This window comes from Telmatherina bonti (assembly GCF_933228915.1).
Source record: "Telmatherina bonti genome assembly, chromosome: 12".
Taxonomy (NCBI): Eukaryota; Metazoa; Chordata; class Actinopteri; order Atheriniformes; family Telmatherinidae; genus Telmatherina; species Telmatherina bonti.
In genome coordinates this window covers 28,050,715-28,066,558 of record NC_136610.1, presented here as the reverse complement: position 1 = coordinate 28,066,558, position 15,844 = coordinate 28,050,715, and the positions used below count along the sequence as shown (strand labels likewise).

Below are 15,844 nucleotides of genomic sequence, written 5' to 3'. Positions count from 1 at the left end.
ATATATATATATATATATGTACATGTGTCATGTGTGCATGTGCATCATCTCCATATGTTGTCTTCCCATCCCTCCCAAACCAAACTGAGGTTGCTGGGTTCTTTACAGTTAATAGATATTAAGTGTGTCAAGGGGCAGAGTTAGTCCGCTGCCACAATGCTTGGAGCTCCTCTCTGGTTGAGCTCCCGCAAAAACCAGTGGAAAAGAGGAAAGTATGGAGAGATGGAATGGTAAGAGTCTGAGGAGGAATAGGGGGGGCGGGTGAACAGCAGGGGGCATGAGGGAGACAAAAAGGAGAGCTGCCAGAGAAATTTCTGTTACCAGTCTGCGGCGAGTGATGGACAGTTGAAATTTTGTTCCGAGACCACGGACCTCCTCCATTCCTTTTCCTTGTTTATGCTCCCCATACACACACACACACACACACCCATTGTCGCATTCACCCATTTGCATTGCTCCCACATGAAGACCACATATACTCCTATAATTGAATGTTTATTGGCTTCCTCTTTACCTCATCCGCTTCCAAATGTAGGCTAACACTAAGAAAAAAAGCCATTCATCCTCGGACCCCTCGCCACGGTTTGTTTTGCAATACCGGCTTGAGATGAACCTGAAGGTGCAAGAACAATGTCCTCTATATGGATTGGACAACCTGGGAACCTCAATCAGGAGTCTTTGGGGAGAGGTGCCAAACTACACATGACCTGTTGTTGGCGTCACTGTGGAGCTTTTGTAACATCTGATTTTGTTTTAATACTCCTCTCATCCTGTCTTTGTAAGGTGTCCTGGGACCAGAGTCTTACAACAGTGCTGAAGATGATGGATTGACAGGAAGTCACAGGTTGACAAAGATTCATGGCTGCTTCCTGTTTTCCTGTGTATTCTCTCATCCTGCAGCCGAGTTCGGAGGTGAAACGATACAACAATGGCAAAAGGGGAATGTGATAACTATGCTAAAACTGGAATGAACCTCCAGCTTTGCATTGCACCGCCTTTAATCAGCTCAGCCTTAAATAAGCCTCACATAACAGAAGCAGCGCTGAAAAGCTGTTTTTTCTTATTTGCTGACCTTTGTGGCCATATCTATGAAAATCCACACTGAGGGTAAATTCAAAACCGCAGTAGCTTTAAGAGCAGCGGGGTTTGTTTTGAACCGAACATGCGTCTCCAAGCAATACTCTGAGGTTTTTGGGGGGCTGCAGACTTATCCAAAGACATCAAAGCTGCAGAAGCCTCAGCCAAGTGCAATATTTACCATTTGGAAGAACTATGCGACGCAGAATGCCAAAAAGATTTAATTCTTGCACAAATTATTACCTCAAAATCTAAAAGGACGGGCAGGAAAATCAAATGGCTTATGCCTTGATAGGAATCAAGAATTCTTACAATGTTTGTGAACCACATTATAAATATTGTTCCACTGGCAGCTTTGTCAAATTTACACTCCATTTATGTACGGCTATAAAACAACGGCGAACAACTTGCAGTCCAACATACTGTTCAATTTTTTTTTTTTTATACATATGTCATTTATTTGTGTTAAAGATGTCCACTTTGAAACTATAGTCACTTTAAACAAAGATAAATTGGTTTATAAGGAACATGTTAGATCCTTAAAAACAAGGTCATGAAGCAAACGATGGCCAGCTGTAGGCGCAGCACTGATTTGTAGTGATGCATTGGGATTTTAAAGCAATGCATGCTAGTTAGAAAAATCTCTCCCGATCTTTTGCAGGTGCCAGAAATCATCAGCATGTGGTTTGACATTAAAGCCCAGAACAGCGAGGCTACTGCAGTCTGCAGTTTATGTCCACCAGCTGGGAAACAGCTCAGCAGTAACACAGGTCTTCATTGACCGGCTGAAGGCTTCATTGTCATGCATAATGTCAAATTTAGTTTTGTTCTCAGATTTGTGATCTTCCATGTTTATGTCCTTTAGTTAGGATGGATTATAATAAATCTAGTAGGTTAGTCTACATACAATTCACAGCACAGTTTTAATCCCAACAGGAAGGTAGCGAGAACATCAAAGTCCAAGAGATTATTTAAATGTTTTTGTAGTTCTTATTCACCTCTCTGGTAATGTATATTGTACAATAAAAAAAAGAATCAATTCTTTCTATATTTGTTGGACCAGGTCTATTCTCATGATCAGCTACTGTTGTGAGTCCAATCACAGCTTTTTATACTGCACATCCTATGTTTCGAGCGATTTTCAGCAGTCATCAGGTCAGCACTCTGAGGACACCCTTAAATGTAGCTATATGTTGTTTAAACTGCATCATTTGGCAGCATGTTTGAAGGCAGGAATAAAAGCAAGGCATGGAGCGGCTCCGAAGGGAGATCCTCATTAATTTACTTTGATTTTAACACACGTGACTTAACTAATGTGGTGAAAACCATGAATAGAAAATAAATCTCTGTTTGCTTTCTGTGTCAGTGAAAATGACCCAAACATTGTAATTTTTTAAAATGATTTTGCATGCATTTTGGAAGATGTCTGTAATTTAATAAATATTAAACTTTCAAAGTCATTATAAATATTGCTTATATAACTAACTGTTATGTGCTCATCAATAAGAGAACTGTTGGCATCTAATTGATGCTGTGGCTGTAAGTTAATAATGGAATGCTTGGTCAAATTAATGGTAAAAAGTAACAACTATGTTTGCAACAAAACACTTAATCTATTTTAAAACGATTGTAAGTCAGTTTTCAAAAAGAAATATAATTTTACCTAAATAAATGCCATAATCACTAGTTTTTTTTCACATGTCTGGGTGGAATCTTAATAGGAAATGCATCAAACTTAAAGAGAAAAGCTTAAAACAGCAGTGTCTGGATGTGTGGCCTTAAACCACAAACAATTCAGATTACGTCAGTCCTTCTTCCCCACATTTTTATTTTTTCTGTTATGAAGTGACCTGACCTGATATTCTCTTCTAAACACAATAAAACTAGAAAAACATGCAGGATTCACAGGGTACGTGACTCCTTCAAAGGATGTAGACCGTTGAGCATGTAAAGCACCAGGGGCTTATTTTCAAACCACACAGAATGAAGCTGAGGATAATTACATGGATCTCATGGAGGATGGGATGATATCACATGAAAAGAAAGTGCTGACAGAAAGGAGCAGATCTACAGTGAGGTTTCCCCGTAATGGTAAAAAGACAAAAAAAAAAACATAGTTTGGCAGAGATTAGATGGCAGCTTTGGCCCACTGCCCCAACCAGTAAGTTTTGATGGTGAGGTTTAAGTATTTCCATAGTTTTTTTTAATAATATAATTTTTCATCTCTGGATTCAGAGATGTGGTCAACCTGAACCTCATCACAGCAGTGAGACGATGTTTTCAAACTGCCAGTGGAGATTAAACCAAACGTAGACACATTTAAATCCAGGTTAAAAGCATTTCTTTTCTCATGAGCCTATGCATGAAATCTGCAATTCAACTTTAAACTCACCTTCCTTTTAATGATCTTAATCTAATTTATTAATTTATTGTGATGTTTACTATTTTTTCTGTAATACTTTTGATGTCTCTATGTAAAGAACATTATATATATATATATTTTTTTACATGAAACATGCTTTACAAATAAACTTGCCATGTCTTGCCTAGTTACTGTGGAAGCTGCAAGAGGTAAACACACTTTTCTTTTGAATCATCCAGACCTTTTCACTTACTGGGGGTTATGTGGATGCAGGGACTCTGATTTTTTTTCCCTGCTCTCTTCATTAATCCAGGTTACTCCAACAGAGTGACAACTAGAGTCGATGAGATCTCCTCTGATGTTATAAAGCCTCAAAGTATGAACACTTTTTCCTTTATTAAGTTTGATTTTAAGCTTTGGAAGCTCTGGTTTCCATCATTCTGTGAGATGTTCCTCCTTCACTTTCAGGAAAGTTGCAATTAATAGACACAAGTAAAAGTGTAGTTTTATTTAAGCATCTGTGGCCTTTTAATCTTGCAACTTGATGGTGAGGCTGAATAAGTGTCAAGGAGGTGACCCACTCAACTTCTTTCAGACGCGGAGTAACCCACTATTCTGAAAACATTAGTACATCCATGGAAAAATGTTGGATTTTTTTAAATTTTAAGTAAAGCAAATATTTGATCATGTGTGAAACAGTAGCTACGGATAGATTTAGTAAATGTACTTTAATCGAACCACAAGAGCATTTGAATGTTTGAATGCAATGGTGTGCGCTTTCAAAGGAATTATGGGAAAAATGTTCCTGGATACACAGTCAAATATGAAACGGTGAGGATCAAACCAATTTCACATCTCTGCACTCAATATGAAACTACAGCCAGCAGCTAGCAGGGAAATAAATCTCACAAAACCTCTGCAGTTTGCACATTAACACATTATAAGTCATTTGTTCTGTCAAATATAAACCAGACAGTCATGGCTGAGTGCAATAACTCCTCTCAGTGTTGTCATCACAGTGCCGACTGGTAAATCTCTCCTTTATTTGATCACTGTAAAAACTACAATGACAGTTTAAAGAAAGTCTCTGCTCTTTTTTTTTTTTTTTAATTTTTCTCAAAAGAAACTTATTGAAAGAACTGACAGCAACCCATGTTAGTTTCTAAATTCACTCTACTCTCCTGTAGTGAAGAAATGACATGGAAAATATGGATATCGAAGTGTAAAACAATCTCATTTGACCTCTTTAGATAAAAAGAAAACATGACTTACCCTTGGCCCAATGTCTCCCTGGTCGCCCTGAGATAGAAACAGGAAAATAACAACTGTCAGCAGTTATTAGCACTGTATTCAACAGCTACTATGCAGCAGACTTGCAAAAATAATATTTAAGTATGGGAAGGAAGGGAACTTAAGCATTGTCAGTCTAAACTAGCACAGGATGTAAACATTTGCAGGATAAATTGTCTGATAAGCTTTAAATGGAGTCATTCGACTGGACAAGATCAGCCGAATCAAAGTGGGAGCACAGATGCTGAGAATTGGATTTTGATGAGGATTTGGAGGTCGCGCTCTCATCACAGAGCTGGTGGTATGATTACACAAAAGGAGCCAATTTTCCAAACCTCAGCATCATCTGTCAGACGCCATCCACCTTTATCAGACAGAATCCTGCTCTGACAGATGCTGTTTTCTGCAGCTGGGTTGTTCTCGCGGCTGCACTTATCTGTACGCCGTTTCCTTGAGGGCAAAAACAAACGATCATTTGCACACAGTTACCCATGAGTGTGGGCATCGGTGGGCACATGGCAAGCTTCTTCTGCCAGCACTTATGGTCTTTAACATCTTAGGCTGGGCAGATGTTCTTAACGGGAAAACATCTGGCTATCATTGAACTTTGTGGAAGGCCTGTAAATCTGCTTGGTGCCTTGACGTGAGAAAACACCATGTGAACCCCTACATATATTCAGATAAGCTTTTGCATGTTGGATGGATGCTTGGTGAATGTGGGATGGTGATCGTGAGGTTAAGCGTGTTCTATAGCTTTACAAGTAAATTAATGGAAGCAATACATCCATTCAGTGCACTGACATGTCAACAAGGGTTATTGAAATTCACATTGAAGCATACCTTTTCTCCCTTGGGCCCCACTGGTCCCTGGGAGGAAAGAGATAATCAGAGACAGTTGTTGGTAATAAATCAGTTATCTTATGAATAACACACATCGTAGTGCAATGCATCTTCTGCTTGGCTTAGACAGGGAGTATTCCATCAAATATGAAGGCAAAGCAGTCAAACCCCTTAATGTAGTCTCGTCATGGAGACTGCTAAATCCTAAGTCACTCCAGCATCTGAGCATCTTTTTAAACAAGAAAACCATGTGACACATCTTGCAGCGAGGATCTCTTTTAAGATCTTCATTGAGAGAGAAGCAATGTTGTGCTAGAAGATAAATCTGAAAGTCAAGATGTTCCTTTGTCCCCCCCGACCAATCTGTCTTTTAAGATGTTTAAGATGTGGAATGGGAAAAACACTAACCAAAAACTTGGGGCTTCAAAAATCCCACTGAATTCTTCTGCTGTTCGTGAGAAACTAAAACATGGTTCAGTTTTTTTGTCAGACAGTTTAATATCAGTTTCTGAACACTGAGCCTGCAGATAAGCTTTGCTGTGCAAATGTTTCTATTGGCCTGTCCCACCTGGTTCCATTTGGTCCACCTCTGACAAGTGGTTGCAGGAATGTCAAATATAGCGGCACTTCACACCATAAACTGTGACTTTGACAGAAAAAGGGTGTGTAGAAATCTCCTCACATCCAGTCTCTAAAAGTGACACGAATGGTCAGATCTGACCTCTTCTATAACATTTATTGTAATATGTTCCCATTTCTGCGCTCTGTCTGTTCAGTCTTCCACTCACTCTGAGCTTTCTTACATATGCATATCCCATCTCTGTAAGATACTTAGTCTCTAAATAAGCCTTCAAGTTTTAAACTTCATTTCACTGTCACCTTGTGAACATTTCAGTTCCTTAAGACATTTTAAATCTCTTCATAAAATGACTTTATAACTAGTCTTACATGTTACAAGCGAAAGCACAGCTTACAGCCACAGTTTTGGCATTAGAAACATAGGATTGACTGATAAAGATTTCAACATAAAATGTTCACATCAGAGGGTCTGCTCACAAATCAATCACAAGTTTGATTGATTTGTGAGCAAAATGTGTTTCCCTCGTGTTTTTATCTTTACTTTCATAAGTTCATAGGCAACTCTGATCATGATGTCTGTGCCACACCTGCTGAGGTTTTACAGCAGGCTGTTGGTGATGGGGAGAGTCCTTTTAAAGGACAGACCCAGCTTGACATCTCCTCTGGCAGGAAACAAGACTTGAATGATGTTTGGAGAGGAACTACTGTGACTTTGACAGAAAAAGGGTGTGTAGAAATCTCCTCACATCCAGTCTCTAAAAGTGACATGAATGGTCAGATCTGACCTCTTCTAAAACATTTATTGTAATATGTTCCCATTTCTGCGCTCTGTCTGTTCAGTCTTCCACTCACTCTGAGCTTTCTTACATATGCATATCCCATCTCTGTAAGATACTTAGTCTCTAAATCAGCCTTCAGCTTTTAAACTTTATTTCACTGTCACCTTGTGAACATTTCAGTTCCTTAAGACATTTTAAATCTCTTCATAAAATGACTTTATAACTAGTCTTACATGTTACAAGCGAAAGCACAGCTTACAGCCACAGTTTTGGCATTAGAAACATTGAATTGACTGATAAAGATTTCAACATAAAATGTTCACATCAGAGGGTCTGCTCACAAATCAATCACAAGTTTGATTGATTTGTGAGCAAAATGTGTTTCCCTTGTGTTTTTATCTTTACTTTCATAAGTTCATAGGAAACTCTGATCATGATGTCTGTGCCACACCTGCTGAGGTTTTACAGCAGGCTGTTGGTGATGGGGAGAGTCCTTTTAAAGGACAGACCCAGCTTAACATCTCCTCTAGCAGGAAACAAGATTTTAATGATGTTTGGAGAGGAACCACTCAAACAGCTTTCATTATGGTGTGAGGGTTTAACATTTCAGTGGATGACTTGTCCCTGTCATTGGGCAAAAAGCAAACCACAGATATAGGCTGAAGGAGGGGTGGAAGGCACTGTAATGGCTTTTTAAAGAGCCTCTGTTGAAGGTTGTAAACTCAATTCTCTTACTTTCCCACTGGTGTGTAACTGATTTGCTCTGCTTTGCCCGTTTCCACGCTACACCTGGGTGTGCTTGGAAGTATCTGCAGGGTTTCAGGGGGAGAGGTGATGGATGACATGAAGGGAAGGTGGGGATGGGGAGGTTGGGGGGTAGTTTCTGAGCGAAGTTCACTTGAGCCATGACTCACATGTGACTGCAAGCCCTGTGCTGACTTAATGGTGGAAATGGGATGAGAATTTCCATCTTTTTTGGTTTTTCCCTACTTCCATGCAATGGTCCCTTAAGAGCAATAAAGTATGATTCACAAGCTATAGCAAACCATCCCCTGTCTTCCAGGCAAAGACTCACCTGGATTCACATTTCAACAAATCTTTTAGTAACCGCTTCAGTTTAATTGACATGTTATTAGAAAAAGAAGCAGACGTGTGATGGTGTACCTGGCTTCCCTTGGGACCTGGTAAACCCTGAGAAGACATTAATCATAAACCAGATTAATCCCAGTTGCTAAAGCCATACTTTACATATTTTGACACTGAAAATACTCACTGGTTTGCCATCCAAGCCGAGTGGACCCTGTTAAAAAAAGAAATTAAGAGAAATTAAGAAAAGCGCCAACATTATGGGATCCAAACTATCACTGCAGATTTAGTTTACATGGCTGCAACATCACAGACAAGCTTGTTAAATGGCCATACTATGTTGTTTGTATTTTATATTTAAGTACACTAGATTTGTGATCTAAACATTTGTTAAAAACTCAGTCTGACTACACCACAATGTGCTGGTTTGAAATAGTCATGTTTCTGAAAGGCTATGAGCATTTTCTAGACCAATGTATTTTTCAGCAGGCTTATATTGGATAAGATCTTGAGGACAAAAGTATGCCAAATGCTTTACTACGAAAAGCAAACCATTTATCTAATTATCTATACAAACAAAGGTTTAAAACAATAATTACTAAATCAGAGGACTGCTTAGAGAGTAAAGAAATGTATTAATTTATTTATTAAGCGTTTTATATGATTCTAAAAAGTTCGCCTGAGGCTATATTATTGCCGGGAGATAGCATAATTGGTATGAATTATCAGAGCGTCTAAAACAAAAACAAAACACTAAATTCTCTCATAAAACAACACTTTCCCTTCTTAAATTTTATAGTACCTTTTCATTAGTGGACTTTGGATAAAAAGTTTTTTTTTTTTTCTTTATCCTGCCAAACTTTTTACTGTTAAAACAACATTCTCATCTCTCAAGGTTAAAATAGAAGACATAACAAATGAGAGCTAGCTGTTTATGCTAAGCTAACATTCTCATGCCTTGCTTTATTAAACTGATTTACAGTCCTATTGTTATAAGTAAGGGACAATGCCTGACAAGGTGTCCATTGTCAGAAATTAATGAATGACGCTTCACATTGGACAGTTGCCTCCGTGAAGTCCATTAATTTCTGATAATGGACACCTTAGAAGGCATTATCCCACTTATACCATGGTTACTCACAAAGGAAATAAAATAAGATCAATCATTAACGCTGTTTTTACTTTTAAAATCACGTTTATAACAAGAAGAGGCAGAGTGGATTATTTAATATCTCTTGTTGTGGCGTTGCCAAGGTAACCGCTTTTGGCAGCACCTGCAGATACTATTGCAACAAATCACCAATAATGGTGAAATATAATAGTGTTGAGGGATGTGTATGACTGTGTGGTCCAGGGAGCTCAGTGTGTATGAATGAGTGTGTGTACACGCCGTCAGGTGATTGAGCCTGAAAGATAAGAGTGTTGAACGGAAGTGGCCTCCCCCTCCTTTTAACGGATTCCAATGAAAATGTGGTGATTTCAGCCTGAAAATTCATATTTCTTCAGAATATGAACAAAAGTGGGGAGGACATGCCATGGTTGGTTTATATAATAGCACAAAAAAAATTCGGCCATGGAAATATCTAACAGCCCGGACCTTTTTAATTTATGAAAATTGTTCCTGCAATTTCTTTGTTTGTTCCTGTTGCAATAATTTTATTCTATTTTTTAGAAGATTGTTTTGAAACGGGCGTAACTGCCGGAGCATTAATGTAGAGAAACACCACTGCAGGGTGGCGGTCAGAGCTGCTCGGTCCCTCTTTCAGAGACCTGGAGCTTCATCCCAAACTAACTGATGAAATGTTATTTAATACCGTTGAAACATTATGATAAACATTTTATCTGCAGTGACTGATTTCAACTAACAACAAAATACAATAGTGAGATGGGAAGGAATAGGAGAACTCTTATTTTCTTTCTCCCTTTTCTACTCTGGTTGTTGTTCAACCGATGCTCAAAAATAACCTGGAAAATTAAAATAACTTCAAGACTGGCAGATCATGGTAACCATGGGCCGCTCTGTTCTGCTCGTTTGTCGCTAACATTTCTGTTGCCACGGTTACCAACTGGGGTTTGAGCCAACGCAATGATTTAGACAGAACTTTTTTTAAACTGGTGTCCTTTATTACTTTTTTAATTTTACTTTTTAACTTTTAACTTTTTTTTTAATTCACCCAGACCATGGTATAAGTCTTTATGTCTTGCTTTTAAACTAATTCTAAATTCTAATTCTGACAGTATGAAACTAATTTAAAGAATAGTTTCAAAAGCATCTACTTCATCTGCTGTTAATAAAGAGCTCTGCTAAAATGTTGTATAGACACTATTTGTTTAAATCCACTGATGCAATATGAATCATCTTTGTCTTAAGATGGAACAATGAAGAGGATTTGCAAGGACAAAAGAGAGCAGTAACAAGCAAGTCATAACAGAAATTATTAAAAAAGTTAAAAAGAAATAATAAGACAAAGATGAAAGTTTTGTTTTTCATAATTACTTTTGATGAAAAGTGTTTGTCTTTGTATATCTTGCCCCATTGTGCGTGTATAAGCTTTGTCTTGGTGAGACTGTTATTTAAGAATAATAATTAAACCATATAGGTTGTTTGTGGTTTTGTGTATTGCACTTTTGGTGTTAAGATAATGCAAAAGGCAGCTCAGTGAGACCCTTAAACCTCAGTCAAGCGCTGAAACAGCAGTTGGAGTTATTCATTTTGTTTACCTCAATAAAAACAGCCGTGCAGCCATTGAACCTCTTCTGCAAAGCCACACTTAGTTCAAAGAAGGAAAGCTTTAGATCCCCACTTAAACATAAAGGAACACTTGGCTCTTAGATCATACTTTCCAAAAACACTTAAATGTGATATATGTAGTAAAAGCTAATGTTGACTTCCTCCTTAACAACCGTACTCAATGTTAAGCTAACAGTTTTTACAGGGTCCCTCGAGTGGTGAGTTGCTCAACCGTTTACAGTCCTGGTAGCTCTGCAGACTGCAAGCCGTCATTAATAGTCATCATGTCTGGCCTTGAATGGCTCGTGCCATTTTAGCTCTTCATCTTCTGCCATGAGCCTGCTTTACCAGTCCCATGGGTGCTATCCGACCTAAGCTCCTGTAGTGAAAAACTTTGCAGTGTCATCACTTCCTGCCTTGATGGATGGACAGTAAGCACATAAGAACAGAGGTCAGATGGAAGAAGTATGGTTGTATGCTTGTGTAAATACAGAATCTTTACAGAATGTTAATTGTCTATATGTATCTACAGATATTATAAAAGACACCTTGCTGCTCTGCATATCTTTTGAGATACCCTTTTCAACAGATAAACAGAGCAAACTGAGAGAAGAGTGTTAAGCACAAGAAACTGATGCTCCTTTTTCCTTCAGTGCAGGCAACATGTATATTCAACACAAGAAAAGATGTAGTTTTAGCACTATATTCAAACCAGGATGCTTTGTTTACCATAATATAAGTGTGAGAATTAAAATAAGCATATAAATGTTTTACCTAGTTTCCTCTACTATAAGGGGATCTCTGGATCTGTGTCCAAGTACTTGCATTTGTGTGAGTCTGTGTGTATATTTGGTGGTATCCCTGCATCTGGGAGCGTTTACCAAAGCCCGGCTCCTTCAAGACTTGTCAGGATGAGTAGATGAGGTGCACATTTTGAGGTCATCGGCTGCCGCAGAGTCTGAACCCGGTGCAAAAAAAAGAGACTGATTTATGGCTGCTAACAAGCGACACAGTGGCTTGTGAACTCTTACCATGTGTGTCTCTTCCTTTTTGAAGCTATGTGTTTTCATTCTCTGCTTTAAATTTATATATGTATTCTGTATCTATTATTAACAAGCAATAGCCTGTATACAATTTTTCAAAAACTGCTCGAGCAATATTTTTTTATTGCATTCCAAAAAATTTACTCTATTGCTGATAAAAAAAAATAACCACAAATGACACACTGAATCAAAGAGACTTGCATGATAATAAATGGCCATTAAAAAACCTCCGTGCAGACTTTTTTGTTTGGCTGCAACACACCTACAAAACACAACAGTCTGCAAGGCATGAAAAAAAAAGAGCTGGTATTCAAATAAAAACCGAGAGGGTGCAGTGGGGCTCTGAGAGTTGGAGTGAGGGGCTTCTGTTCAAATCTCTTCATCTTACATCAGAAACGGCTAATACTGCAGAATAAAACAATAAATGATGACCAAAGGAACAGTGTAGAGTAAAAATAAGAAGATTAGTGCCAAAAAAAACAAAAAAAAAAACGCCAAAACAATAAGACAAAAACAAGTGAATAAATAGGCCTGAGATAACCACTGAAACCTCAAGTAAATGTGGATGAAAATTAAATGATGGCCTATTCTGTGAGTGCGTATGAGGGAGAATTATCAGCCCACATCTCGTTCTGCAGCATCCCCCAAAAGAAGATAAATTTTGACTCACATTTCCACCAATAAGACGGCTTTCTGGAAAATAGCTTGTTCTATAGACAGAAATGTCTGCATGTGTGTGTGTGTGTGTGTGTGTGTGTGTGTCTGTGTGTGTGTAACATCCACACTGATTTAAACTTTTATGTATGTGTGTGCCTGTCTCCTAATGCCAATGAAAAGTGTGAGGGATGTCTTTCTGCTGTCTTTATTGTACTTCCTATGGTGCAGACTGGCAATTATCCAGCAGGGTGTAATTGTTGAGGAGTTGGTGTCTGCACATCAGAGCAGCAGACGTCTCAGTTAGAAACACATTGTAATGCTTTTTTTTGGGACATTGTAATGAAGACAGTTAATGTGAGTGAGAGGATCCTTGCCTCTTGTGTTCCTCCTTCTCTTGGCATCCTTAGAACTCATCATTGTTTCCTTTTAAGCCCATTTGGAAGATCTTTTTGTTCCCTTAGTGACTCTCATGGGGTGAAAAAGTCTTTTATAATTGTTATTGTGTATATACAGTTTCTGAGACATGACATTTACTTTAAAAAAAAAAAAAAGGACACTGGCTGTAAGCAGATCCAAAGAGTACAAGAAAGCATTCCAAGTTTTGTTAGGGACAGAAAATTACTGACATGTTGTTGGGTGATTGTCTGGCTTTAATCTGTGCTCAGCAGCCTGGAAGGCTGAACAATGGAAGTCTTGGCCTGTTTCTGCTGAGTGAGGTCGAACGTCTGTCACACACTGGCTCTCTCACATAAACACACTCGTACTCGGGTACGCCGATGACCATGCATATGAATGACAGCCAGTTGGTCTGTGTGAGTGCATGTTTACCCCTGTCAGTGTGTTTGACTTTGATTGTTTGACAGCAGGAAAGGTCTTTTCTGAAACTCCCCCTGGCTGTGATTTACGAGAGGAAGAAGTGACACAAGGAGAGAAAACATACATCAGCACGCACAAATACTTACTGCACTGTGATGACAGAGACACACACAAACCGCAGTTCATTAACACTGTTTATCATGATACAGTGGGGATGCACTACTGCATGTATTAGACTGATGAAGTCAACATGTGTATTCCGCTTCAATGAAGTGTGGTTTCTGTGCTCTGCCACAAGTAAACACACACACAACCTATAGGACAACTTAAACAAGGGGAAAGGAAGTGCTAAGATCTTTACTCTATCAAACAACATACACTCCAATATAGACCGTCAGTAAAGCAATATGAGATATAGGTGTATAGCTATAATGTAACTGATGGCAAACTATTCTCATAAAAAAAAAAAAAAAAAAAGGAAAAATTTTGGGATAGTTGCAACTTTGCTGTTTTTTTTTTAACAACAATCTCTTAAAAGTTTGGGAATAAAAAAGATAATAACTGTCAAATCACATTAGTAATATTTTGTTTACCCCTTTTTGGAAGATTTTAAAACTCATTTAATTCAAGGTGAAGTTAAAAAAAACAAAATTCAAGTAAATAAAAATAAAAATAAACATAATACTGTAATTTCAGTAAATGATTAGATGATTTAGTGATGACGTTTTCATTTTACACTATCTTGTATGTTAAGTTACTTTATATACCGGTCTAAATCTAAAAAAACAACAACAACAAAAAGACAAAAATGTAAAATAATTCTTTGGACCAATTGCTAAGCGTGCACTCAGACTCCTGGATGCTGAAGGTTAAAGATTTAAACATATGTTTAACTGACAAAGACAAGCATAAAATACTGAAATGCAATTTAGCTGTTTGTTGACTCTATAGAAAAATAAAGAAAGGTTTTGTTTGCATAAGTCTCTTGAACAAACAACACTGCTCTCCAGTAATGACTTGACTCATTTATGTTGATATGTGCATGGCCTCTTCATATGTGCTTTGCATGTGAGCAAAGGGATTTAAAAACATACAAAACACTTGCATACATACACAGACCTCCAACTGCTTCCGCAGCTCTGGCCTCTGTTACAGAGATGTTCAGAAGTCCGTGCACATCTGCACACATGATTGTAGATACTGTATACAAACTCTGCCTCACAGCAGCAATAATGGGCCCTTTTAAGATTTGGTGCAGGAAACTTGATCACTTCTGCTGCTGCTAAATGAAACAATATGCTGTCCATGTTAACTACAAATATGATTAATCTACTGTAAGTTCATACACGCAGCCTGCTTAGTCATATCCACACATGTGCTTCTTCACAGGAAGCTGTTTCTCTCAGGCTCCAATAGGAGCTTCTATTGGAATATTTTTTCACCCCTGCAGCTACAGCATTTTAAGGATTGACTTCATTCTGTTATGTAGATCAGGAAGAATTAAAGAGATTATTCAGCTTTATTTCTTGATTTAATAAAGATGTTTTATGTCAAAACAATATGAAAAAAGAAGACAATGACAAAGACGAACGGAGCCACATGCAAACAAACAAGAAAGTGTACACACTTATCTGTGCGCGCCCTCCACCTGTGTGTAATTAGCAGCAGGCATTTCCCGTCAGAAAGGCTGTGCAATGCCAGGCAGAAATCTGCCCCTCAGGCCCCCACCTCAGATTTCCCAGTAGGACCAACATAAGACAGCCAGCACACATAACAGTACAACCAACAAGGCATACAACATGGAACACAGCATCGGGTAACAGCAGATCAATGTGGACGCCACACTGATAGCTGCACACACTGCCTCTTTGCAAAATGTGAGCAGCAAAAACTCAGTCACACCCTTTGTGCGGCACTGGTTTGCATGCAGGCATGACTTTGTTCTTCAATCACATGTGTGCTTCTTTATTAGATGATGAGAATTTGATGATAGCTAAACAAGAAACCATCAGATGACAATGAGCCGTTTCATCACATCAGCCAATGAGAGAGAGTCAAGAGTCTAACTGACCACTAGAGGCCACTATATCTTTGGACAACAAAAAATACACGCTTGCTGTGAATGTGTTGAAAAACTGCAGCTCCATCAGTTCTCAGCTTACTTCTTTCACTGTTTAATTAAACAGTATAACTGTATAAGTATTTTGTGTCTTTTGAAAGCCAAATTTTTATTTGTATAGTTTATCCTTCTGTAGTTTATTTTTACTCAGGATGGTTTTACATAATTACTAATTCAAAAGTATATTAAAGAATGCCGATAGATTTTAATATGTGCAAAGATTTCCCAGCTTTCTATAACTCTGAACAGTCTGAGTGAGTTTGTATTTTATTAAGTGTCTCCTCAATCAATGGGGCAGGATATATAAAGGCTGGTTAATTAGAACTGTAGTTGCATGTGGAGGAAGGAGAAGAAAGTGGTGATAGTGACAATAAAGATAAGTTATCTAAATGAAAAGGCAAAAAGGAGGAAAAAAAGTGAAGAAAAGCTTGAATAAATTCATAGATAAACAACAGAAGATGGAGC

The 15,844-nt window shown here is 38.2% G+C and overlaps 1 protein-coding gene across 1 annotated transcript in view; it reads right to left on the bottom strand.

Annotated features, from left to right (window-relative positions):
• Positions 1-15,844, bottom strand: part of LOC306763423 (uncharacterized protein) — a 143,454-nt gene that overhangs the window by 16,921 nt on the left and 110,689 nt on the right. The window contains exons 6-9 of the mRNA XM_079250217.1: positions 8,201-8,227; positions 8,092-8,118; positions 5,570-5,596; positions 4,712-4,738 (exon numbers count right to left, since the gene is read on the bottom strand). Of these exons, the coding sequence (XP_079106343.1) occupies positions 4,712-4,738; positions 5,570-5,596; positions 8,092-8,118; positions 8,201-8,227 (108 nt within the window). The remainder of the gene's footprint in view (positions 1-4,711; positions 4,739-5,569; positions 5,597-8,091; positions 8,119-8,200; positions 8,228-15,844) is intronic.